A 27,258-nucleotide genomic window follows, 5' to 3' on the forward strand; every position below is an offset into this window, starting at 1 on the left:
GGATTCAAACCGAGCATGCCCCTGGTTCTCTGTTATCTCTTTTAATAATCTTTTTGCAGAAAGAGGCTGGAGTACACCCAGGGGGTGGACAAGTGGGCAGATACCAGATTAGATCTTAGTGGCTGGAACCTGATTGGGAGGCTGGTTCCCTGGAGCCACCAAGCATAGACAGAGCAAGGGGGTGACAGAAAACCATGACTTGGAGGCTTTTAGGGATCACAGGGAGGCAGCCAACTTGGCCATCAAAGCCTCAGGGCAAATGAGGGGCCGAGAACAGGTATATTAGTTTACAATTGCTGCTAGAACTCAATGCCACAATCTGGGTGGGTTAAACAACATAAATTTATTTCCTCACAGTTCTGGAGGCTAGAAGCCTAAGATCAAGGTGTCATTGGCAGGACTCGTTTCTTCTGAGGCTTCTCTCCTTGACTTGTTGGTGGCCATTTTCTCCTCCCTGTGACTTTACATCTTTTCTTTATGTCCGTGTCCTAATTCTCTTCTTATAAGGACACTAGTCATATTGGATTAAGGACCACGCATATGTCCTCACTTAACTTTAATTAGGTCTTTAAAAATCCCATCTCCAAATACAGACACAATGGGGGTTAGGATTTTGTTTGTTTGGTTTGTTTTGTTTTGTTTTGAGATGGAGTTTCACTCTTGTTGCCCAGGCTGAAGTGCAATGGAGCAATCTCAGCTCACTGCAACTTCCGCCTCCTGGGTTCAAGCGATTCTTCTCAGTCTCCCAAGTAGCTGGGATTACAGGTGCCCACCACCAGGCCCAGCTAATTTTTGGATTTTTAGTAGAGACGAGGTTTCACCATGTTGGCCAGGCTGGTCTCAAACTTCTAACATCAGGCGATCCACCCGCCTCAGCCTCCCAAAGTGCTGGGATTACAGGTATGAGCCATGGCGCCCGGCTGGGTTAGGATTTTGAAAATGAATTTTGAGGGAATGAAATTCAGCCCATTACAACAGAAAACATTCAAGTGAGAGGGACCAAGGAGGTGTGGAGGTGAAGTGAGCATCCAGGAGCTGGAGTGGGAGTACACAGGTGAGGCAGTCTGGTTTAATAGCCCAGAGACACAGAGGACCTGCCACCAGCAATCCCTTACACATGCAAATCCTAAGACATACCTGCCCATTAGCCTGCCTCTGCCAGTAGAAGAGAAGGTGCTTCCAAATGTCAGCCCAACTCTTAATCCAGGAAATCCACAAATCCTTCCATCTTCAGGACCACTGTTTGGATGGGGCTTAATGTCTCCTCAACTCTCAACCCCCAAATGGGCAACAGAGGGACTCATCTGGTTGGTTTCTCTTGGCAACAGGGTCCGTCTTGTTGACCCTTTTGTAACAGTAGGGTTCCCAGGGTAGACGATGAAATCCTCCCCACTTGTGGGCTCTATTCCTGCCATAGTTGGGTGCCACCATTAGGAAGGTCACAGGACTGCTTATTGTGCTGAGGCTTCTACTGATCAGAGGAGAGGTTGCCTGGGAGGACCCCTGTTCATTATGGGGTTAATGCCAGAGGTGACATCTCAGCTCTATCGTTCCTCAGGGCCCAGGGTTCAGCCATCTGTGTGTCTGGCTCCTTGTTCCCAGAGCACCCAGTAGCCACATCATCATCGTTTATTACCTCTGGACCCCAGAGTCTGGTCTGTGAGAGGGCCAGTTGTGCAGCACAAAATTAATGGCTTTGTTTGGTAGTCTCAGGCGAGAGATAGAAGGGGCAGTGTCACGGAACTTGATTTTGCGGAAGAGTTTGATGCATCATCTCGTAAAATCTTGCTCACCAAATTAATTCAATAATCAGGTGGCTTGGAAACTGGCCATTGACCCAAGCAAAAGTCAGAGATGGGTGATAATGTATCTATTAGGGAGGAGGTGCACAGAAAAGGCTGCTGCGGGTCTCAGAGGCAGGATGGTTCTTAATTAAACTCTTGTCTGATGAGCAGGATAATCAGCTCATCAATAATTGATGACAGGTGCATATAGTTGAGGCCCCAGCTAGAAGAAAAAATCAGGGGCAATGAGTTCCGAGTGGGTGGCAATTCATGTAGAAGCTTCTTTATTTACCCTGCACCACGAGAATTTATCAATGCCGGTGAGGGCAGGGTGGCCAGAGGCATGCTCTGCTTGTTTTGTGGTGTGTATATGTTTGCCTTACTTCTTGTCTTTTTTGTATAAGTTTGTTCCTCGGGCTTGGTGCTTCTACTGTGTGTCTGGCAGGGCATTGTGTACAGTTGCAAGGGTTGTGCACGCTGCACCCCTCCCTGAACTTGTGCAATACAGTTTCCAGTCTGCAAACAGGCACTGGGTTGTCTGTGTCTGTGGGCAGAGCACATGAGTGCTTCAGCCATTCCATCCATCCAAAGAGCGGGAGGAATCCAGGTGGGGCTTGATGGGTGGGGGAGGGGCAAGGGGGAGATGAAGCCGAGGCAGCCCTGGGAGAGCAGGAGCCCACTTCCCCCTTAACAGGTGTCCCAGGACCCCTCCTTCCTCTAACTCGTAATGAGGCAATAATGCTATTTCTTATTCTTTATTTGCTGAGAATGTCTGTTATTTTCTTTCTTTCAGAATCCAATTTTCTTTTGACATTTCTGCCTAATGTAGCAAAGCATGACCTTTGTGAGAGGACATCGCTGGCAGCCTGCTCTCTGCCTCGGGTTCCTCAGGACTCCTGGCAGGCTCCCTGCCTGCTCCTCCCTCTGAGATGGGCAGGGCTGCCCATTTCACCTGGACTGCTCCTGTCTCCTGGCCTGCTAGTTCCCACCAGTTGCTTTTGTACCTTACCAGGGGCATGTTCTTCAGGGCTCAATAAGTCTGAGCTTTCTGGCTGCCAACTGCCCACTGGATGCAACTGCTCAGCTTCAGAACCATGGGTTTTGTTCAGGGAGGCACTGGAGAGGGGTAGGGAGCTAAAGGCAGGGGACGGGCATCTTCCCAAAGTGCAGCAGGGATTACCTCGTGGATTTGGAAGTTGGGGGCTTGTCCAGCTTTTGCTGCCGTGATGCTGTTGTGCATAGAGTAAACCAGGCAAAATAGAGCAAAACAGAAGATTTCTACCTGGATGAATCAAACACTTAGATTTAATAAAACCTCATAAAGGCCAATGGCAATGGAGACTCAGAGTGGTACCAAATCCTGTTGTCCTGAACCCCAAGTTCGAACTCATGGTCTAATAGGGTATGGTCAGTGAGTCAGCGGGAGTGTGTGTCTGGTCTCCGGCTCCACCCTTCTGAGCAGGAGCTGGGCTGCTGCATGGGGCTTTGCCCCAGGTGGTGTCCTCAGGTGGTCATCACTGCAGTTCTTCTTTTATCACACCTTTCTTTCTGATTGGTGGGGAAACAGTAGAAGTTTGTAGGAATAAGATGTATAGTCATTAGGGGTTTTGTGGAGCTGAACATGATGGATGGCTTAAGTGTATAGGCTTTTAGTGAGCATGTGCTTTCATACCAGAGCTCTCAGCCTTGCAGAGAGGAGGTTGGTGACAGTGTAGGGCCATGGGGACTATCCTAGAGGCTTAAAAACTCTGAACGGAGAGGGTACCGGGTACAGGGAAGACAGCAGAACAGCAAACTTGGGAGACATCTACCTATGTTTCTTTCCCTTCTCCTCCAGTCCCCTGCACCCCCAGCATGAGGCTGCCTCCCCTGCACAGTCATGGGCCATCTCAGGGACCTAGCCAGTTCAGGCCGGGGTAGAACCAAGCCACCTCACCAAAGAGGGCTGCGTCCAGTGAGAAGGGGAAGCCACGTCCCTTTGGTTGTTCTTGTATTTTAGTGTCTGGTCCTGTTATGAACTGGGTAGACTTCCTCCCTATGTGATCTTACCCAGCCTCAACCTCTCCCACGAGCTCTAGACCCAGGAATCCAGCAGGCAATTTGACTTATCTCTTTGGATAGCTAACAGTGTGTCAAACTTCATATTTGCAAGGGGAAGGTATCTATCCCATCGCCTCCATGTGATCCTTTGGCAGGCTTTCTTGTTGTACTCAGTGATGTCACCATTTACCTGGCCACTCAGTTCTCTTTCTCTCCTCTCCAAAATCCAATCCAATAGAAATCTTGGCAGCTCTACCTCTAATACCTATCTTGAATCCATCCACTTGATTATCTCCACTCCCTTCTCTTGGTTGGAAGACTGTAGCAGCCTCCTAGCTGGCCTGCCAACTTCTAGTCTTGGCCTTCTATTTTTAAAAATGGTAATTAGACTAGGTCACTTCTCTGCTGAAAACCATCCAGTGCCTTCCCACCACTCTTAATAATAAATCCAAACTCCTCCCCATGGCCAGCAAGTGTGGCGTGAATCCCTCTCCCACTTATCCCAAAGCACTCCTCACTACTTCCTGACTGGCTTCCTTCCTGGTCCCCTGGATCTCTCAGGCCTTGACACTTGCTACTGCCACTGCCTGAAATACTCCTCCCTTGGTACTTAGCTCTTTCTTCTTCTTGGCTCAGGCCCGATGCTACCTTCTCAGAAGGCACCTCTCTCTGAGCCCTCCCCACTCCTCTATCAGTTACTTACATCATGGCATTGATACTCTTCCTTCTGCTTATTCATCTGTAACTTGAATATAAGATTCCAGAGGGAACTTCCCTTCCCCCTCAATGGTCAACTCCCTCATTCCTCAGTGTAGCCTCAATAAATATTTGTTGTAGAAGTCATCCAAATATAGGTGCGTGTGTAAGCATATGTGTATGTATAAACAAGAGTCTGTGTTTGCCTTTAGTACCTACATGTTTAATAGACACAAGTATACACACATCGTGTTTGTGTGGATAGATATTTACCTAAATGGAATCAGCACTGCCATTTATTCCCATCAGTAGATGAGTACATTGTTCCTGGGATGCCACTTCAATTCTAGCAGTGTCTAACTGCTGCTTTAAGGGCTGTTATCACATCAAAAGTTGTTTGTTGAGCCTGGCAAAGTAATAACCGTGGGCGTGTTTCTTCTTTTATCCAGAAGACTAATGGCTGCTCCTTTCCACTGTACATCCTAATGAGAACAATTAAATAGCCATTAGGAGGAGAACAGATGTGTGAACAAAAGGCTGATGTCTTGATCATTGGTGGGCATGTTTGTCGGGAGAGACACTGGCTAAAAGGAATTGTAGGTGACCTGCAGAGTTTTTCGACCTGTGTGCATGTTAAGAATGCTAGTGGGCTTATCTACTCTGAGAACTCCCTGTCCTCTTAGAGAAGGATGACTTCATAAAGGCTCTGTAAACTTTTATTGTGGGGAGGGGATATGGGAGAACGACCATGAGAATTTCATGGTTTCTTTGATTTGTAAAATCTTGCCCTTTAAAAGGCCTCAAAAGCCTATCCAAACCTGATCTATGCCCTCAACTATTAGCAGATGTATCGCTAGCCTAACAGCATGAAGAAGAAGAAGAAGAAGGAAAACAAAGCCAGGCTCCAGTGAAATGATTAAGCTTACTACCTAGAGCATTATTTGTGCCAGACTTGTTTTAAAATTTCCGTTTATTTGTCAATCTTGCAGAAACCTGTCAAGCAACCGGCTCACCACACTCTCGTGGCAGCTCTTCCAGACGCTGAGTCTTCGGGAATTGTAAGTTTGGTTTTGAAGACTGTCCAGGTACTGAAGTGCTGATAATGGGTGGATGGGGAGAAGTGTCAAGCAATGGAACTACCTGAAGGCTGAGCATACCTCTACTCAAAGAGCCTACTTGGGTTGGTTGACATAGAGTGTACCATGTTCAGTGAGAGCAATTAACCCTGTTGCTTGACTTCTGATGCTGTTTCTGGGCACAATCTATTTCAGAAGACAGGAGTCTCTTCTTTTATTATGACTTAGTTTTGTGATCTATAGGTAATTAGTTATAATAGTATAAATATTTATAATAAAGAATTTATAATAAATAACATTCATAATATATAACTTTATAGACTATTAGGCATGCTTTCATTTATATAACTTTAGATTTATCATCATAAGAGTCATAAGAGGTAGATATTACTATTCTCTGCATTTTATGGGTGAGGATTGTGAGCCCTAGACAGACATGTGAGACTCAACTAAGACCACATTTCTAGGGCCTAGCCAAGCTGGGAGTTGAACCCACACCTTCTGACTTCAAGTTACATGTCTTTTCACCACTCATAATCTTCTTCAGCTTATTTGACTTGAGTGCTGGCATGCCAAGGGGTTTTGGGGAGGCCATATATTTTTTCAATCTGCATGTGGACTGGTTAGCTTTGCTGTGGTCCAAGGCTGATCAGGGCACCCCTATCCCAGCCAGCCATTCTGCACAAACAAACGAAGGCTGGATGAGTGAACATTCGTGACCACTGCTGGAAAAAATAACTCGTGTTGATGAGTGATTCATCGGGGTCATCTCTGTGCATGAAGGACATCATATTATGTTGAGGGTATAAATCAAGGAATAAATTGAAAAGGAATTGAGGCATGGATCAAGTTAGGGAGTCAGAGTTCCAGAGACACCGCTCATGTGTTCCCTCTTACTTGGTGACGCAGATCCAAATTCACTGAATGCTGAGTGCTTTGCTCTCTTTACCAAGAGGCAATGACCTTGGACCTCTGCCTATGCTGTTGGCCTTTCAACTTATTTTCCCTTCACCTAGCAAGACCTGACTTCACGGATGCGTCAAAACCTCACTTTTTCAGACCCAGCTCTTGATGCTTTACATCAAGCATCCCAATAGCCTATCACCCCGTGATGACCTTGTGTACTGTAGGTGGAAAAGATAAATTAACATGACTACTACGATTTACTACTAACACTGATTTCTGAGTTCTTCCTCTGTGCCAGGCATTGTGCCAAGCAATCTATTAAGTTGTATACTTAATTTAATTTAATCCTTATGGCAATTCCGTAAGGTAGGAATTATTACTATCAGTTCACTTTGGAGGACACTGAGATGCTTAGCAAGGTTAAGTATCCTGTTTAAGGTCACTCACTGAATAGTGGCAGTGTATGGACCCAAAGCCTTGACCACCGTGCTCAGTTATCTCCCAATGTTTTCAGTCTGTTTCCAACACAAGGATCTATTCTACCACAATTTTAAAAAAATACATGACTGTGGTCTTTCTTAAGTTACCCTAGAACTGACTGAGGGCCTTGGGGGATCTCTTTCTTGGGTGTCTTGCATGTAATTATTCTGGAACCTGTAGTCCCTTCATCTCAGGAGGCCAGGGATGGTATCTCTCCAGGGGACATAGGGGGTCTGCTGTTGGCTGAATTATTGAGAAAATGTTCAGTGCTATTTCTAAAAAATTATTGGATGTGAAATCAATGGTGTGCTGCTGCCCTGGTGACCTGTTTCGTGGAGTTTTAGAAACAGTTGTTCCGTGGATATATATTTAAAGAAAATGTCAGATTTCTCCCAGAGGGTCATGGGATTCTGCATTCATCTTTGCCTGGGATCAATACACCAGTGAGCTAGATGTGACTTATGGAGGAATGAAGACATTCCCTCCAGTGCGAGTCAGTGTGTGAGTGCCACCATGTCCATGGTGTGTTTTATTTCTGTCATATTGTTAACTAAGAAAAAATCATATTGGAGAATAAAGAAGCCCCCCTCTGAGGAGCAATCACCCTGGTAGGGGTCTATTTTTTGAAGAAGAATTGAATCTTGAGAGAGGAAAATTCATCTTTTGGCTGGAGGGGCCGCGTGTTGGCTCTTAGCTGTGGCTATGATTAAAATCCAAACAATCCCAATTCCTGGCAAATGGAAGAGGGGGTAGTATTTTCTTGTCTGACTTCCTGATTAGTCCACATGGCGCCATCTGCCATGAGCCATCTAGACTGCCAGGGTCTGCTCGATGGAGCCTGTGGGCTGGGGCGTGGGGATGGGTTGTGTGTTTCCAGGAAGAAAGAATTTTGGCCTTGGAGGAGAAAGGGCTCAGTGTGTTGTGGAGCCAGGAAAGCCACAGGCCAGAAGTGTGAGGTTTAAGTGACCCTCTGCAGGGACAGAAGGGGCAGAGGGTGTGCAGCAATTCCTTAGCATGTTTCTTTCCGTCACTAAGGACCTCTGCTGTACCCCAAGCAGCCCCTCGCCCAGTAGAGGATCCTTGCTGTAAGAATGGAAGGGCTGAGTGTCCACGACTTTTCCAGTAGGGAAGAAGGAGAAGGAGGAGGCACATCTTGAGCATCTAATGTGTGTGAGGTTCTGTCTTATCCTTGGAACAATCCCACAGGGACGTAGCAGTATGACCAGTGTTACAAATGAGGGATTTGAGGCTCGGCTAAGTTAAACAGCTAGTTCAAGATCACATGGCTAGTAAGTGGTACATCTGGGAATGAGTGTTATGACTTTTAATATTATCACTACCCCAATCTACTGTTTCCAAAGACCATGCTGTTTCTCTTATCTGACTCAAGCAACACACCCTACATGCTCGGCCTCTCCTTCCAGAAGCCCCTCTCAAGATGGTGGGTCCCTTGAGTGGAATCAAAGGAAAAAAAAGCAAACAAGTTACCATCTCAGAGTTCCTGCGGTGTACCAAGACCCTTCCTCTACTTTCTCTCATTTATTTTTGTGGGATGAAGGGGATGGTCTTGGCCAAGCCCCTGACTCACAGCTTCCCCTCTGTCCAGGGGGGCGTACCTCTTATTGAGTGAATCTGAAGCATCTTTGCATCTTCCATGACTTGCGTTGGAGTAACCAGCACAGTTTCAATGGCACAGGTTGGAAAAATTTGACGTGGCATTGTGCAGTGCTCTCAGAAGTTTCTGGTTATGGCAAGATGATTTTTTTTTTCCTTGCGGAGAAGATTAGAGCTGTCTGTCCAAAAATCAGAGCAAGAATCAGAGAGATTGTCTTAGAGATAAAGAATGAATTAGGAAGAAAAGAAGCTTAGATTCTGAATCTCAAGATACAATTTAGGCAATGGCAAGAGGTCTCAGAGGATGTAGACCCACAGCACAGAAACACTCCAGCAGTGCCCTAAGGACCCTTAATGTATCTTGAACAGGCTTCTCTGAATACCCTGCATGCACGGAGCAGACATGATTAAAATAGATTGGAGTATTTCATTTTGTTTTAAAGGAAAGTGATAATTACCTCGAGTATCATTTGAAGATTTAATCAACTTGGTAAAATATTAACTCAGTAGCCGGGATGGGTTTGGGCTGGTCCTGGTGCATTTCTCTTCCCAGTCTTGGCCGTGACGACTTTCCACGGTTCTTGGAGACATCACTAAACAATAATGTTACTAATAGTATTACTATAGTGATCATTTCTGGCCTCTTAATAGCTTCTTTTTGTTCCCAAATCATGCTAACATATATTATCATGAATCTTCCTAATAAATTTGTGAAGAAGGAAGGTCGAGCACAATGATCCCCATTTTACTGGTGTTAAAAGAGAACCTTAGAGAGTTGAGTTATTTGCTGTATTCGTTTCCTAGGCTGTGTTAACAAATTACCACACACTTGCTGGCTTAAAACAATAGAACATTATTTTTTCACCATTCTGGAGGCCAGAAGTTTGAAATAAGGGAGTTGGCAGGGTCATAGTCCCTTCAAAGGCTCTGCAGGAGAACCCGTCCTTGCCTCTTCCAGCTTCTGGTGGCTCCTGGTGTTTCTTGGCTTGTGGCAGCATCACTTTAGCCTCTGACTCCATCTCACGTGCCTGCCATCCCTGTCTCTTTGTCTTTAATCTCCATCTTCTTTCTTTTTCTGTTTCATTTTATATTTTTGAGACAGTCTCGCTCTGTAGCCCAGACTGGAGTGCAGAGGCGTGATCTTGGCTCACTGCAACCTCTGCCTCCCAGGTCCAAGTTATTCTTCTGCCTCAGCCTCCCAAGTAGCTGGGATTACAGGTGTGCACCACCACACCCAGTTAATTTTTGTGTGTGTGTGTATTTTTAGTAGAGATGGAGTTTCACCATGCTAGCTAAGCTGGTCTCAAACTCCTGGCCTCAAGTGATCTGCCCGCCTTGGCCCCCCAAAATGTTGAGATTACAGATGTGAGCCACTGTGCCCAGTATTTCTTTCTTTTTTAAGGGTACCAGTCATTGGATTTAAGGCCCACCTGAAATCGAGAGTGATCTTATCCCTTGATCCTTAACTTGATTACATCTGCCAAGACTCTATTTCCAAATTAGGTCACATTCACAGATACTAGGGGTTGGACTTGGATATATCTTTTGGGAGGACTCAACTAAACCCAGTGTATTCACTCGAAATGATACAGCTGGCCCAACTCAGATCTTTGGTTTGTGTGCTTTTCCTACCATCTGACTGTTGTTATCTCAAGGAGGCCTGTGCTGATGGCTCCATCCTTTGGGGATCCTTTACTGGGTGACAGCAGGGCTGTCCTGGCTGATCTGGGTCCCCTCCTCATTTTCCACTGCCTGGCCCCAGGACTGTCACTGGAAGTGGTGTTGCTGTGCAGGGAAGAAGAAAACCACTAGAGTGATGACCGGAGGGAATCAGTGTTTTCTAAATATCCAGTGGTGGCCTTGGCTGTGCTGCAAAGTGCCTGTCCTTACAAGCTCAGATGGGGCTGAGTTAATCTGTGGGGAGCCCTCAGGGCCCTGCAATTAGGCCCCAGGCCATCTTGGGGCAAGGGCTGGGTGTTGGTAAGCTTTGCCTTGCAGCAGCTGCTGCTGTATTATTCATGGGACTGCCTGCATTATTCATGAAGCATGGAAAGCCATGCTTTAGGTTCCACAGGACTGCCCCCAAAGCCCTGGCTAAAGGCTCCCCTGCTTGAGATCTGGTTCAGTGGGAGGAGGGACACAGGATGGACAGCATCATTTAGATTTAGGATGTGCCGGTCTTTGCTTCTTGCCCACCTCACCATTTGAATCCTCTCTTGTCCAGATATAAAGACAATTGTGGATTTGCTCAGTGGGCTGTCTAGGGTGTCATTGTTTTAAGACTCAAAATGTTTTCTGCTGTGTGTGTGTCTTGTTCTCTTGGAGGAAAGTCCAGAAGGATGGGGGGAGAACCCCACAGTTCTTTTGCAGTTTCCCATAAACTCAATTGGAATAAAGGACCAGGTTTCAAGGTGCATCCCAGCTGCTGGATCAGGCCCTGTAAGCAGGACCCTGGGGGGAAAGGATGGAAGGAAGCAGAAAATTTGTACAAAGCCTTTGCCTGGCAGCATCCTTGGCACATCCCAAACATCTCACCTAATTCTCCGGCCAGCCTCAGGACATTCTGATGCTGTCTGCCTTGTGGGGCCATGAGATGCTGGGATGTGCAGCAGTGCAGGGACCAGACAGGAGGCAGCACAGCCTCAAGTGCTGTGTGGCTTGTGGCAATGCAGCCAAGCCCCTTGCCTGTCTAGTCTTTTCCACCCAGGTGGATAATTTGTATTTTTACACCTACTTAATAATGAATGACTGCATCTTGTCAAGTGAGCAGCTGGGAAACACCAGGCTGACCTGGTTCAGTTCACATATATTCAAGCATCTGGACCCTCCTTGTCATTCTAGCAGGGCGACCAGGCCTCTCCTTGCAGCCCCTGTAGGGTGAGCCCATACCGCTCCACCTCCTCTGGCTTGTCTTTCCTGCATACACTGGGCAGCTCATCTGGCCTTCTGCTCTCCTTGTCATGAGGGTTAAGTGAAGTAATGCGTGGAAGGCATTTAGTCTAGTGTTGGCACTATGGCAAGTGCGATGCTAATATTATGATCCTATAATGTCTATTACGTTCCTTTCAATTTTTCCTGTCTACCTTTTATCTTTTCTCTGTCTCATGTCCAGCTACACAGGCATCTTGACATAACCCCAGGGCAACACCTCCAAGGCTTCTTGACTTCATCCTTCCCTTTCCCCTTCTAGGACCTTGGTTTCTCCCTCCCCAGCCTCACCCCCATCCCAACCTCATTCCTAATGTGTCCTCTCTTCCTTTCCGCTGGTTCTTTATCTTCTGTTTTCAACCAAAGACAGTTCTCCCTGCCGTTGATTTCCTGTCTCTTGGAGCTTAAAATCTTGGGGTCATCTTTTGCTTTTTCCTCTTCTTTTATCCCCTGCAAAGCAACACGTACCATTTTGCCTTCCTTGTGATGCTAACTGGATCTTCTCTTCCCTCTCTCCAGTTTTTCCCACTCCAGTCTAGGCCCATATTAACTAGGCAGCAGTTCTCAATCGGTGGTCCAGGGTGTCCTGGGGGGCCCTAAGACCTTTTCAGGAGACCGTGAAATAGAATCTGTTTTCATAGTAACACTGAGCCATTATTTGCCTTTTTCACTCTCACTCTCTCATGAGCGTACCATGTTTTCCAGAGGCCACAGGACGTGATAACATCATTGCTCTGATGATGCATGGAGTTTGTGCTAATGTATTCTGGAGTTTTACATCTTTCTCAGTGTTAATTTGTAATTGGTAAATACTGATAGATATGACTCACATAAACAACAGCTCTTTGAGGCCCTCAGTAATTTTTTTTGAGAGTAAATGGAGTTTTGAAACCAAAAGTTTGAGAATTGACCTGGACCCTGCCAGTCTATATGGTGCCTATGTGTGAGTTAGAAAAGATGCCCCATCTGGGTGCATGTAGCCGCATACCAGGGTTACAGCTGGGTCTGGCCAAGAGTGTGCAGAGTGGATTTTATCCTCTGTTTATCCCTTTGGTTGAGTACTTTGAGAAATGCTCAAACTACACAACTGTACGTGTTGACCCTATGTTTATAAGCAATCCTAATCAGCTTCTCAATCTCTAGTTTTCCTCCTCTCCAGCTTATCCTGTACACTATTGTTGGATTTCTGTTTTTACAGACTTCTTTGTCCACATTGTTCTCCAGTTCTAGAGGCCTCAATGGTTTTCCCTGCCTCCTGGATGAATTCCAAATTTCCTGATGTGGCAGTAAAAGTCCTCTACTATCTGGCTTCCACTCGCCCTTCCAGCTTTGTTTCCCAGCACTCCTTAACACATTCTCTGTCCTGCTAAGCCTTTCTTTTCTGTTTTCACACGTCACCTACAACTTCCCTTTGCCTTTGTTACTTCCTTCTACTTACCCCCACCCCCCATGCCACCCCCCGACCCCAACATGGTCTTTGCCTACATGAGCTCCTGAAGTCAAGGCTCCTAGCTTGCTCCTCTCTGCTTCTCCCATGCACCCAGTAATGCCTTGCACATGACAGATGGGGTAGAGAGTGCATGAGTTTTGAAGTCCAGCACACTGAGGTTTGAAAGTGTGCTGTTTTGCACACCAGCTGAAGGACCTTGCACATGTGACTTAACCCCTCCAAACATCAGAGAGGGCCCCTCCCTCCTTGTAGTTCTGGCCGTCTCCCAGGGTTGTCGTAAGAAGCAAATGCTCAGTAAGTGTTAGTTCCTTTCCCTTCACCTTTCTGACAGAGTACCACGTGCAGAGAGTACTTTTAGGCTAAGAGGATGATACCACGTAGGTGTATTTGCACATTCTGCCTCCGGTGTCCTAGTAACTAGAAAGCACTGATTCCTTTCCCCAGGGGCCTCACGTTTTCCTGAAAGCTGATTAATTTTGATGCATACTTAACTATTTTGGAGTTTTCCAATGTCAAAAATATCCTAGGTCTTAGTGCGGTGTGCCCAAGTGCCCATCCCTCTGGGTTCCAACAGATTCATCTCCCTGATGGTCCAGAAAGAGAATCATGTTTCCTCTAATGACCCAGGCATTCAGATTTATCTGGTGCTCTTTACTCTGAGTTTTGGATTGATTAATGCTGTTCATCATCTCCTTAATAATCCCATTGAGAGGGGAGGTGACTTGCTTCAAGTCATAAGGAAAATCAGTAGAGAAGGAGGTCCTTGAAGGTGACTCTTCCCCTATCAAACATTCTTCTTCACCAGGCTGAGTGCTCCTGGAGGACAGGGACTGTCTTCTTCATCTCTGTTCCAGCAGCACTCAGCCCATGGCCAATTATGGAGCAGGTGCTTATTAAGAATTTATTGAATTTATGAAAGAATAAAGCTGGTCCCAGGATGGGCTTTGAGCATATCTTGGAAATAGATAACCACCTACTCCCCTAGGGAGAGTCAGTCAGTCTCATTCTCTCTTTTTCTCTCTGTCCTTTAACAAGAATTTATATGCCAGACTCAGTTCTAGGTTAGGGAATGAACAAAACAGGCAATGTTGCTGACCCCAATGGAGCTTAATTTTTATTCAGGGAGACAGATAAACAAAGTAATTAAAAATAAATATTTAAAGTGATGCCAGTAGTGATAAATTCTAGAAAGACAAATATAGCACGGCAAGGGACTGGGCAGTGTTAGACTGAGAGAGCCAGCCTTGTAGACATGTTGGGTAAGAGGTTGGCAGGCAGTGGAAACAGCAAGTGCAAAGGTCCTGGGGTAGGAACAAACCAGTCAACAGGTGACCTTGCAGACACCAAGGTCAGTGTGGCTGAAGAGGAGGAGGGAGTGAGGGAAGATGAGGTCAGAGAGACGATGGAGAATGGTGCAGATTATTTAGGGCTTTGACTTTGATTTTCGATGAGATGGAAGGCCATTGGAGGGTTTTGAGAAGAGGAGCATCTCGAGCTGATGTCTCTCTCTTTTTTTTTTTTTCTTGAGACAGAGTCTTGCTCTGTCATCCAGGCTGGAGTGCAGTGGTGCAATCTCGGCTCACTGCAAGCTCTGCCTCCTGGGTTCACGCCATTCTCCCGCCTCAGCCTCCTGAGTAGCTGGGACTACAGGTGCCCACCACCACGCCAGGCTAATTTTTTGTTTTTGTATTTTTAGTAGAGACAGGGTTTCACAGCATTAATCAGGATGGTCTTGATCTCCTGACCTCGTGATCCGCCCGCCTCAGCCTCCCGAAGTTCTGGGATTATAGGTGTGAGCCACTGTGCCCGGCCGCTGATATCTCTTTAAAAGGATCTCTTAGACAGTTGCATTAAGTGAGGTGGATTTCTTTATTTTTTATTTTTGAGACGGAATCTCGCTCTGTTGCCAGGCTGGAGTGCAGTGGTGCGATCTCAGTTCACCACAACCTCCATCTCCTGGGTTCAAGCGATCCTCCTGCCTCAGCCTCCCGAGTAGCTGGGACTACAGGCGTGCGCCACCATGCATGGCTAATTTTTGTATTTTTGGTAGAGACAGGGTTTCACCATGTTGGTCAGGATGGTCTCAATCTCTTGACCTTGTGATCCGCCTGTCTTGGCCTCCCAAAGTGCTGGGATTACAGGCATAAGCCACCGCGCCTGGCTGGATTTCTTTTTTTAAAAAAATGAGTTTATTGTTTTAAAACTACAATTTATGGACTTACAAGGACTTTTCCACTTCTTTTGTAACCTTGTTAAATCCTTCCTCCCCTTAATCCCTGAACAGGCCGGGTCCCCCTTGTCCTCATAGCCCTGGGAGGGTCCTGGGCCATCTTCAGTTCAGAGGTTCCCTTCCCCTCTCTCTTTGCCCACAGGCAGTTGGAGCAGAACTTTTTCAACTGCAGCTGTGACATCCGCTGGATGCAGCTCTGGCAGGAGCAAGGGGAGGCCAAGCTCAACAGCCAGAACCTCTACTGCATCAATGCTGATGGCTCCCAGCTTCCTCTCTTCCGCATGAACATCAGTCAGTGTGGTGAGTGAGTGGCCGCCTGGCCCAGCTGGCTCCAGGGAGGCATCCCTCAGACACCAGAGATGGTGCTGGACATTACCTTGGGATGCCAGAGCCTTCCTTTTGAAACGCCCTCCCAGCCTTGAACTCTGCAGTTGTGTGCAGACCTCCTGACTCATCATTCCCCTTCTTGGTCATTCCTGTCCCTTTGTGCACGAGCCATAGGAAGACTGGTTTCAGGAATTCAGACAGGAGTTAAATGTGCTCCTTCTCATCACACCAGATTCCCTTTCTCCCTGTGAGTTATCTGTCAACCAAACCTGAAGGAGTGTATCTCAAAGTATGGTCTCTGGACTCCCTATGGCAGCAGCTTCTAAGGAGTTTTTAGAAAAGCAGATTTCTGGGCCCAACCACAGACTTTGAGAATGTCTGGGGATGGGTCCCAGAAATCTGAATTTTAAGCAAGCTCCCCATTGGGAGACTGAAACACTACTATTTAGATAGCCAGAGCCCAAAGTGTAATGATGCCATTGAGCTTAATTGCCAGAAATGCATTCCTTAAGCACTGCCCCCATCCCGCAACCTGCCGCTGCAATGTGGGAGACTGCAACTGCATGGGCTTCAATTCTGAGTTCTGATGTCTACTGGGGAGGTGATGTAAAGCGTCCTGGATTTGCGGGTCTTCCAAGAACTCAAGCAGGTGGTGTTAGAGTCATTACTGGGCAAGGCAAGAAGTGCCACCATCAGCCCCATGGACAGAGCTTCCTTTGGGTAGTAAGTGTTTGCCTGTCTTTTCACCCACTTTGTCTGGCTCCCAGACCTTCCTGAGATCAGCGTGAGCCACGTCAACCTGACCGTACGAGAGGGTGACAATGCTGTCATCACTTGCAATGGCTCTGGATCACCCCTTCCTGATGTGGACTGGATAGTCACTGGGCTGCAGTCCATCAACACTCACCAGGTAGGCATACTGGGCTTCAGCCCCATCAGGAGGCTAGGGAGTGATCACATTGTAGTCTTGAAGAAGAGGGAAAATTTGCGGTCTTGTTACTATAGGAAAAAACACATAGACTTGGGTTACATGCAGCTGCAATATTTTCTAGCCATTTTGCTCTATACATGCTACTCAACTTTTCTGTAACTTAGGTTTTGCTTCTGTAAAACGGGCATAGTACTGAACTACCATTCACCTCATAGGGTTAATAGGAGGATGGCCTGAACTGTTGCCTATGAGGAGCCTGGCATTTGGCCAGTGTGCTTTCACACAAAGATCTCCTTCGCCTTCTGCTCAGCTTTCCTTTTGATTCCTAAAGGTATTTGGGGATTAGGTAGCAGAGCCATCCTTGTAGAAGCTGTTTGATTGTTATCTTTTTATTGGGGTTTTCAGACCAATCTGAACTGGACCAATGTTCATGCCATCAACTTGACGCTGGTGAATGTGACGAGTGAGGACAATGGCTTCACCCTGACGTGCATTGCAGAGAATGTGGTGGGCATGAGCAATGCCAGTGTTGCCCTCACTGTCTACTGTAAGTGCATGCTATTGTGGGGGATGGCTGTGTGTGAGGGGGAACTGGCATAGGAGGCTGGAGAGGGGCCAAGGTGTTGCTAGGGCTGAGCTAGAGCAGTGAGCTGGTCTACCAGCAGGGACAGAAGGACTCTTGTAGGGCAGGACTGAGAAGTAAGTCCTTGGATTAAAAACCCCACAAAGAGCACCTTTGTCCCTCAGAAGATGGTGTGGCTCCAAGTCAACTACATCTTCAGGACACTTCTAAGTTGGCCTATTCTGCCTTTTATTAAACCCCAAAGAGGTCCCAAGAGGGAGCCCTCCAGCTAAGGTGGATCTAGGAAGCTTGGATGAAGACAGACATCTCTTCCCCTCTGCTGGGATTGTGGTGGGACTTCTGCTTCCCTCAGCCTTTTCAGAGTGGATGGGGAAGAACTGGGATTCCCATTTTAGTTGCTGGAAGGCTACTGCGGGAGGTGGTAGACTCTGTGTCCTGGATTTCAGCTGGCTTCTCCCTTGACAGATCCCCCACGCGTGGTGAGCCTGGAGGAGCCTGAGCTGCGCCTGGAGCACTGCATTGAGTTTGTGGTGCGTGGCAACCCCCCACCAACGCTGCACTGGCTGCACAATGGACAGCCTCTGCGGGAGTCCAAGATCATCCATGTGGAATACTACCAGGAGGGAGAGATTTCTGAGGGCTGCCTGCTCTTCAACAAGCCCACCCACTACAACAATGGCAACTATACCCTCATTGCCAAAAACCCACTGGGCACAGCCAACCAGACCATCAATGGCCACTTCCTCAAGGAGCCCTTTCCAGGTGAGGGCAGCGTAGCTGGCTCGGAGGTGTATGGATTCTTTCTACAAGCTTGGGAGGTGGAGCATGGTAGCTTGAGAGGAGAAACAGCATCAGTACTCATACTGTTATCATGGGCAACAAAACACACACTGGAACATGTGCAACCGCCAGCTGCATCTGGTGTAAACAAGTATAGAGTCTCCATTTTCCAATAGCAGTCATGGTAAAAACCAAGACTTCTTAGAAATAACAGTTGTGCATGTTAGGACATACTGTATGATAGTAGAGAAAGCAGAGACAGTAATGGTAGAGAATTCTGACCCAGCCCTTTACTTGTGGGGAGACTCTGGGCCTGATAGTTTGCTTTTCTAAGCATCAATTTCCTCTTCTATGAAATAGTCATGATTACACTGCTCCTGTGACTTTTAAATGAGGTATATAAAGCACATCACAGGGTTTGACACATGATGATTGTTCTGTGATTTCCCATTGCAAAGGACTTGAGAGTGTGTCCAGTTTAACCCTCCATTTAACGGATGAATGACCTGATCCTCATTCTACTTGCTGATCTGTGGTAAGGTTTGACTTGGATCTAGGCCCCCAGGTCTGTGGCTTCATTCCTCTCTTGTTCCATGGTGAGCTACTGTGGGTCATACCTGATGCCCTCAGCTTATGATAGTGCTAATGTCAAGTGGACCAGGAAAAATTATTGAAATTACTGAAGAACTTTGCTTGATTTGATTTTGGGAGTTGATTCTGTCTTTCTCTGTCTGGGCTAAGATGCTTTAAATATCTTCCTGAAGTTGGAGGAGAAAAAAACACCAAAAGAGTTTAGTGAAAGTGATTGTAGCATCTTTTTGTGGGTTCCGCAATTGAAAAGTTTTGCCCATAAAGCCATGTGTCTTTGCTGAGCTTGGTGCTTCAATTTGGGAAGTGACTAGGAGATCTTTGGTCTTCAATCCCTAGGAATCAGGAGTTCTAATGGGATACAGTGTAAAAACTGATAAGACACATACACACATGCACATGCATGCTCACACATGTGCACAAAGAGAAGAGGCAGAAAGAGGTAGCAGTATGCAGCATCTGTTTTTATGAAGTCAACTTCACAGTCTGCAAATTACCAGGGTGTGGCAGCTCCAGGAGGCTTTATTTATGTCAGTGCAAGGGAACTCGTACTAGAGGCCCTGAGAGTGAAGTCGGAGAAATGTGGCTGCATTAAGCTAAATTCTTGCCATTGAGGTCCCAGGGATGATGGAGCCGTCTTTTCTGAGACAGTTGAGAATGTGCAGATATTTGAGGCCCTGGAAATCCCATGTGGCCTGAAACTTCCATCATCTCCAGTATGCTCAGTAAAAGCCCCCATGACACTTCCCCTCCTGGGTCACACTGGGCTCTCTTTCAGCAGGTAGATGAGTCCTGGCTTGCGCTGTGGAAGCAGAGGCTTTTGGAGCAGAGATATTTTGCTCTTATGGTCTACAAGGGCAGGCTAGGTCTTGTTGACATAAAAGACTGAAACTTTGCCCTGCCTCTGGCCTGATTAGAGAATAAATTATGTTTTTAAAGAGGAAAGTCTATATATTGCTGAGGGAAAGTCTCTATTGGTGAGGAAATGAAGCACCCTGAAGCAATGCTTCTGTTTCCAAAGAGAAGCTTCTGGGGCCCAGGGAGCGGGGGAACCCTAGAATGCTCAGGAGGGAGGAGAAGACACTCTGGCTCCTTCTGCCAGGGGTATCCTGAGAGGTGTGGGGTAGCAGCAGCAGTTGGATGATGTGGTGGACACAGCTTCTCCATTCTCTCCTTTAGCTCAGGAGAAAGCAATTCTTTGCATCCTCTCAGCCCTCAGAGCTATCTCAGAGATACCTCCTCTGCCCCCACAAGATGCAGCAGCCCCTTCTGTTAGTCTCTGGAGACCCTTGTCACCATAGTCAGTTATCAGTGCTCCTCAGGCCAGTGGTTCTCAAAAGTGACCTTTGGTCCAAGGACCAGCCCCATCTGCATCACCTGAGAATGTGTTGAAACTTAAGTTCTCAAGCACCACTCACATTTAGTGAATCAGAGATTCCAGGGTGGGGTCTAGCAGCTATGTTTTAACAAGCCCCCAGCTGACTCCAGTACTCCCTCCTTTGCAATCTACTACTGTGGAATTGAGTGGGAATCTGGCCCCAGGAGGATGGAGGGAGGATAGAGTCACAAAGAAACTCAAAGAGAAAGCAGCTCACCTGAGGTCATTTCCTCAGACCCATCTCCATCCTGCTAGGGCCACCCTGTGGGAAGTTTTGCTTGTTTTATGAGTGTAGGTTAAAGGAATCAATGGGTGATGAAAAGGCAGTGACAGGGAAAAGATGGGCCAGTCATGCCAAGTGACAAGATGCTTAAATGCTCAGGAGAGTCAATTATCTGGTTGTGCAGGCAGAGATGAGTCATAACCCTCTAAACCGAACTCACCCCAGCTAAGCCTAGATGCAAAGCTGGTCTATGATTCTTGCTCTTCTCTTTTGATGTGAGAGTGTGGAGACATCATGATTATCACGTGTGTTTCTCTTTTGCTTCCAGGCAGCTAAGCATGGAGGCTAAGAGCAGGCACTCTGAAATCAGACAGACTTAGGTGCAGATCCCATCTGTGGCCCCTCCCAGATAGCCCTCCCATCTGGTGGCCTGGGTTCCTGGCATGGGGCTTAGTGCAAGGTCAGTACTAGATGAAGGACAATCACTTCTCTGTGCCTCTATTTCTGTATCCATGAAACGGGAATGATAATATCTCCCATCTAAGTTACCATGAGGCTTAAAGGAAGTTATGCCTGCCAAGTGCTTAGCAGTGCATCTGGACAGAGAAAAGGCTTACTAGCTGTGGGCCATTGTTAAGATTCTTAAGATGTAGAGCTGAGATGAATTCAAGAGTTCTAGAACCAGTAGTCATTCTCTGGTCAACCTAGTAAGTTCTAACAGATAATCTTAAGGTAGTCTAGGCTAGTGGTCATGGAACCACATTGCCAGGGGTCTAACTCTCACTGAATCACTTGTCAGCTCTATGATGTCAGGCAAATTGCTTCACCTTCCTGCTTTTACCTTAAAGATTGTGGTGAAGATTAATTTACAGAAGGGGACTTCTTGAAGAGTTATGGTCTAGGACTGTAGGAGAAATGTGTATTCCCTTCATGGCACAGCCCCAGTTCATGTTCAGATTGTTCCTTGGTGTGCTGGACAAGCGCTCCTCCCAGCCTGCTGGTGCAGTCAGAGGTGAGGACCAGTCCTAGGTACCATCCTCTTCCAGGCTGAATGCCTGAACTCTCCCACAGGTTAGAGAGGAGTCAGGATGTCTCCTTCTTCCAAAGCTTACGTGCTTTCTGGATGTATAAATGCTTCCAGCCTCTGGCAAAGGTCTTAAACATTCATAGGCTGATTTGGAGATAACAGGGTTCACAGACTTGACTAAAACATTTGGCTAATGTGAGAATGTTCTCTAATAAATGGGAGCCTTATGAGACATATGCAAATCAATGTAAACTGCGAATTGATCTGGCACCTCTCTTCTCTCAGGCTCTGAAACCCAGGCTAGAGTTTCCACTTCCTCCATCCTCCCACTGCCCCAGTCAGGCTTCTGGTCACCTGCTGTTGAGAAGAGGGTGTTGGCACGAAGGGTATGCCCAGGAATGTGAAGATAGCTCTGTGGCTGTCCCCCAAAACAATACAGAATAGACAACAAACAAGCAACTGAACTGTGTGTACCATAAGTAAGACTTTCTTTGAAGGACTCCTTCACAGAAAGTATCCGATTCCCCACAGGTAGTTAGAGAATATTTGCTGGTTCATACTTAATAGAGCTAAGACTGTGAGGGCCTGCAATGAGTGAATGAATGGGTGAATGAATGAATGAATACACTTTTACTTTTCAGGGCATGGTGGGCTGAGGCAGGAGGCTGTGTAGTATTGATATAGTGCATTCCAAAGGGAACAGCAGCATCAGCGTCTCCTGAAAAATTGTTAGAAATGCAAAATCTTGATACCCACCCCAGGTCTACTGAATTAGAAACTCTAAGGTGAGGACTAGTAATCTGTGTTTCTTTTTAATTTTTAAAGATTTGTAACTTGTCATTTTGAAATAGTTTGGAATTCATATTTTAAAAAGTTACAAAATCATACAAGGCACTTCCTTCCACCCTTTGTCCAGCTTCCGCAGATGTTAACATCTTACCTAACCACGATGCAATGATCGAAACCAGGATGTTAACATTGGTCCATCACTATTATCTAGTGTACAGATGTGAATTACATTTCACCAATTGTCCCATTGATGCTTTTTCCTTGTCTAGGATCCAATTCAGAATTACACACTGCGTTGAGTTCCTGTGTCATCTCACTCTCTTTAAATCTGGGACAGTTCCCTAGTTTTTGTCTTTCATCATCTTGGAACTTCCAAGAATACTAGTTTTTTTGTAGACTGTCTTTCCATTTGGAATTTTCTGATTTTTTTCTTAATGATTAATTTCTAGCTATCCATTTTTGGCAGGAACTCTGCAGAAGTGATGCTCTGCCCTCTTAGTGCATCATTTCGGGGCACGTGATGTCGATAGGTTTTGGTACTGGGGGTGTTGACTTTATTACTTGGTCAAGGTGGTGTCTGCCAGGTTTCTCTGCTGCAAACAGATGATTTTCCCCTTTGTAAGAAATCAGCATAATATTTTTAAACTACATAAATAGCTTGTTTCTCATCCTTCTTTCACACTCTAATTTTAACATTCATTGATGATTCTTGCCTGAAACAATTATTCCTGTAGTATTTGTGAAATGGTGATTTTTCTATTTTTATAATTCCTTCTACATTTAAAAATCAGAATTCTCTTGTAAGGAAGAGCATTTCATTCTTCCACCTTTTGTTTATTGAATTGTTTATTTCTATCAGTATGGACTCATGGATATTTATTTTGTTCTATGGCTGGTAATTCATGTATTCGTTTGCTAGGAATGCCACAGCAGTGAAATACCATAGATTGGGTGACTTAAACAACAGAAATTTATTTCCTCACCATTCTGGAGGCTGGAAGTCTGAGATAAAGGTGTTGGCAGGGATGGTTTCTCCTGAGGCCTGTCTCTTTGGCTTGTAGATGGCAGTCTTCTCTTTGTATTGTCATGTGATTTTCCTTCTGTGCATGTGTGTTTACATTCAAATTTCCTCTTATAAGGACATCAACCATATTTGATTAGAACTCACCCTAATGGCCTTATTTTTACTTTAATACATCTTTAAAGACCTTTTCTCCGGATAGTCACATTCTGAAGTACTAGGGGTTACAGTTTCTATATGTGGATTTTGGGACGACATAGTCCTAATCCATAACAATCCAGGACTATCATCGTTTTGTTGCTTAAATGATCCTACATTTGGCCATTGAGATCCCCTGTACATTGGCTCCTGTGCCTTGTCTCCAGGCCTCCATTAATCTTTGAGCACTTTCTTACTTTTTAGTATTACAAGCCATTCCAGGCACATGTTGTACTTTCCCTGTTCCAGCCCTGAAATCATCCATTTCTCCAAGGAATCCTCACTCCTTTTATTGGATGTTGGTAGCAATCACCATCTGGGTGCTTCTGTTGTGTGCTAAAGTTTGAGCATTTCTGGTAGAGTGGGCAAGAGCCTGGACTGAGATTTGAATTCAGTTCTAATTTCTTCTTAAATGAGTGACATCCAGTTAGTTACTTAATCTGTATAAGCCTGTTTCCTTATCTGTTAAGTGGGGATAATGCTACCACCTCTTAGAATGGTAATAAGGATTGAGTGATGTGTTACATGAAGCATTTAGCACCATCCCTGGCTCATAATCAATGTGCAATAAGGATTAGCTTTCATTATTAGGTGAGCTATTTCTAGAGACCAAAGATCAAATAACACAGTACCATCTGCGGGACAGGCAGATTCTAGAGGGATTCTCAAGAACTTCTCAATGACCTACTAGAATCAACTCTGCATATTACTTTGAAGAATTTTATCTTGAGATCATACCTGGCATTTTCAAAGAATGCCTAGGGGAGCCCACCCTGTAGCCCCATTCCCAGCACTTTGGGTTTTTAAGAAAGCAGAGCTGTGAATGAGACAGAGGGTCTAGTTTTAATTCCCTATCTCATAATGACACTGGTTTGGTTTCTTGTTCCTAGGTGGGCCACCTCCCTTGAAACCAGGAACTTTATCTCTCATTGCTTCTCCATTTGGAGGACCACCCCCTAAACTGATAGTGTAGCGTGGGGAGACGGGTGATGTGCCATGGATTTTAGTTTGTCAGTTGCCATGGGGACAGGGAATCATGGTGAATGGGAGAGATCATAGCTATTAGGACCATGTAGTGTGTCTGTTCTGGTTTTTATTAAATTTGTTAATTATCTCTTTGTCCTTTTTTTGCAGAGAGCACGGATAACTTTATCTTGTGTAAGTCTGCTTTCCCTGTTGCTTTGAAACTGATTTATTCTGATACTGTCGGTAACTATTGAATTCAAATAGTCCTCTCTCCTGTTCCACATCATCCCTGGCCCATGGCAGCTGAGGGCATCTGAGTGAACTGTGAAAGGGAAATGAAGGGTAGCAATGCTTTTTAGCCAGTTCCAAGCCCACTTTTCTTGGGTAATCACTCTGTGGTTCACTTTCCCCCAGGGAGTTTTCTAATGTCTGGTGATGTTGTGGATCTCTTTACCTGGATAAAGAGGGGCTGTGTGAGGATGGACATGGGTTTCATGTGCCTCAAAGACCCCTAGTGATCATCCTAGTTGTTGTTGCAGAGAGAATATGGAACCTATAAACCTGCTAGTGTTTCTCACCTGCTTCAGGAGCCTGAGCATTTGGCCAGGACTCTCCTCATGAGAACTTGACTTACAAGGTTTCCTGATAGGCTCAATTCCTTCCTCAGAAGGAATTATTGAGGCTCAGTTTATAAGTGATTTGGGGCTAGGGCTAGACAATCCTAAAACAATTTGGGGTTTTGTTTATGGACTGTGGGGAAACCTGTGTTTATTCCTTTTTCTTTTTTTCCTCCATGGGAGGTGGGAATAACAGCAGCAACTGCTGCCATTTCTGCCCCGTGTCTGGCTTGAGATAGTAGATGCTGTTTAGAAACACCCTCGGCTTTTTGGTACTGATGTCAATATCATCTGTGATTTCTTTAGTTGTCTTCAGCCTTAGAGGACTTGTAATCTTGCAGAATATCCCTTCAGAGAATTCTGAATTGGGGCCATTTCTTGTCAAGAAGGTGATTCTAGATGGTGGAGTGAGGGGAAAATTGATACTTGGCTTCCCATCCTGGCCTTGCTGGGTAAAGGTGGTGTTTCCTGGTCAGATGGTTCTATTTTTTTAACTTAAGCTGCCCTTGTGTTCTGAAATCAGTGTTAGGGGAATGGATAGTGGGCTGTTTGATGGATCCCCAGGCCTCCTGGATCTCACTGAGTAAAGAAGGAAAGAGGGAGGGCACAGAAAAGGCAAGGAGAGGAAAAGGAATGCCTGTGGCAAGGAGTAGCAGAATGTCAGCAACAGCTGCCACCACCAGTAACATTTGCCTAATCCAGACCCTGGCCAGGATCCCAAACCATGTTTCTTTTTTCTGTTCCATAGCTCATGGCCCAAGTTGCCCAGGTTATGTTATTTTCTCTGGGGTGGGAGTAGGGAATGGGACTGAATGTCTTTTATTCCTATGGAGCCTGTCCTTGAACTGTAACACCAGCCAGATGGTTAGATAGGAACCTGGTCTCTGGGCGGGCGGGGGGTGGGGGGGTCCTGCAAAGCCTGGGGAAGGCAGACTGCAAGAGCCTGGCTTTCAGAGGATGTTCTCCAGGGGGAAGTCTCAAGGGAGCTTGGGAGTTGGGCAGAGACTGTGGCTGAGCCTCCCCAGCCGGGAAGCTAACTGTCCTCCTCCTTTTTGTGTTTGGTTTTCAGTTGATGAAGTGAGTCCCACACCTCCTATCACTGTGACCCACAAACCAGAAGAAGACACTTTTGGGGTGAGTCACTTCTTGGTCAAGAGGAGTGTGTTGACTGGCATAGTCATTTTCAGACTTCATTTGTGTTGCTAACTTTTGCAAATATTATCTTACTTGGAACTTTGAAAAAAAATGTAATGAATTGAACTACATTCAGGCAGTTTAAACCTTCCTTGTTGGATGGAAATAGTTCATTGTTTGAGGAAGTCTTTGACGATCTGCTCCAAGCCCTAGGGTTCAGAAAATCCCCAGTCTGTTAGGAGCCCAGCTGGGCCTGATTTGCAGGGGCTGCTAACTGTACAAGTTACCTACAAAAGGCCAAGTTGCTCAGGGCATCTCCTTGGGTGGGTTTTTAAGCGCCCACTCCTACTGTTTCAGAGCCTAAGATTACTCTGGGGAGGAGGAGAAAGGATTCTTTTTAGAGTCCAGATCTTTTCGACTTTCCTGGATAAGAATGTTATATAAGGAATTTTAACATGAAGATGCAGAATTCACTTGCTAATTAAAACAAAATTAGAAGCCTCTCTAGGCTTGTTTTTGTATCTGTTAGAATGGCCCCAGATGAGAAGGGGCTCAGAACATTGAATCGTGGAACTTTCTCTAATCAAATTGGGTAATTTATATATTTTTAAATGTTCGTAGGGTCTCATAGATTTCTTCTTCTAAAGACCTTACTCAGTATTGCAGTTCTGAGAAGGCTACAATTACTATAGCAGTAGGACTGTTCTTATCTGGGTACACACATTATTTTCAAGGAAATTGGGTTTTCCATGCTTGTTGCTGACTTTCTGTTTCTGGTTCCTCATAGGTATCCATAGCAGTTGGACTTGCTGCTTTTGCCTGTGTCCTGTTGGTGGTTCTGTTCATCATGATCAACAAATATGGTCGACGGTCCAAATTTGGAATGAAGGGTAAGGTGGGAGTTTCATTTTCAAGGGCGTCATGGGGGGAAACATTACTGCTTTTGATCAAAAGATACTGTTTTAATCTCCCATTGCTCTCTGAGAGAGCCTACGGTCATGGGGTCTAAGTGGTACTGGTGGAAACTCCTGTTTGCTCCTTGTTCTTGGTAATTATGGATGGAAGGCAGTGTTGGGATCTGTGGGAACCAAACTGTAGATCCACACGGTTTTGCTTTGACTGCTGATAAATATTGCTTAGAAGGGCTTATGCAATGAGGATAATTTGGAAAGGAAGTTGGATTTCGGGGCAAATGAAGAGGGACTTTGGTTTATTTTCATTACGGGTGGGTAAAGGGACTCCTAGTTTGAGGACACGGTTTTCCTCTTGTTTTTGAAGTCGTGTTGGGAAGGCATCAGCACAGCAAGATGTAGGGTAGACTCCGGCATTGAAAAGCTGCCCATGCAACGGGATCTCAGCACGTAGCTCTACACAGAGTCCCAGAGTGGATGCCAAAAGCAACATGATTTCTAAATCTGCTGGCTGGCTTCCATGACATACAGAGCTCCACTCCACTGTGGCAGGGTGGGGTGGTGGGATGTGGCTCTTTGCC

At 45.9% G+C, this 27,258-nt stretch overlaps 1 protein-coding gene across 9 annotated transcripts in view; it reads left to right on the plus strand.

Annotated features, from left to right (window-relative positions):
- NTRK3 (neurotrophic receptor tyrosine kinase 3) overlaps positions 1–27,258 on the plus strand; it is a 386,596-nt gene that overhangs the window by 101,969 nt on the left and 257,369 nt on the right. For 6 of the 9 annotated variants that reach the window (XM_058428011.1, XM_032175496.2, XM_058428010.1 and 3 more), the window contains 8 exons: positions 5,510–5,578; positions 15,347–15,504; positions 16,299–16,441; positions 16,868–17,009; positions 17,511–17,807; positions 24,184–24,207; positions 25,702–25,766; positions 26,554–26,656. In XM_058428011.1, the coding sequence (XP_058283994.1) occupies positions 5,510–5,578; positions 15,347–15,504; positions 16,299–16,441; positions 16,868–17,009; positions 17,511–17,807; positions 24,184–24,207; positions 25,702–25,766; positions 26,554–26,656 (1,001 nt within the window). The remainder of the gene's footprint in view (positions 1–5,509; positions 5,579–15,346; positions 15,505–16,298; positions 16,442–16,867; positions 17,010–17,510; positions 17,808–24,183; positions 24,208–25,701; positions 25,767–26,553; positions 26,657–27,258) is intronic. The other 3 variants (XM_058428012.1, XM_032175492.2, XM_032175494.2) reach the window with 1 other exon arrangement.

This window comes from Hylobates moloch, unplaced genomic scaffold, assembly GCF_009828535.3.
Source record: "Hylobates moloch isolate HMO894 unplaced genomic scaffold, HMol_V3 SCAFFOLD_14, whole genome shotgun sequence".
Lineage (NCBI taxonomy): Eukaryota > Metazoa > Chordata > Mammalia > Primates > Hylobatidae > Hylobates > Hylobates moloch.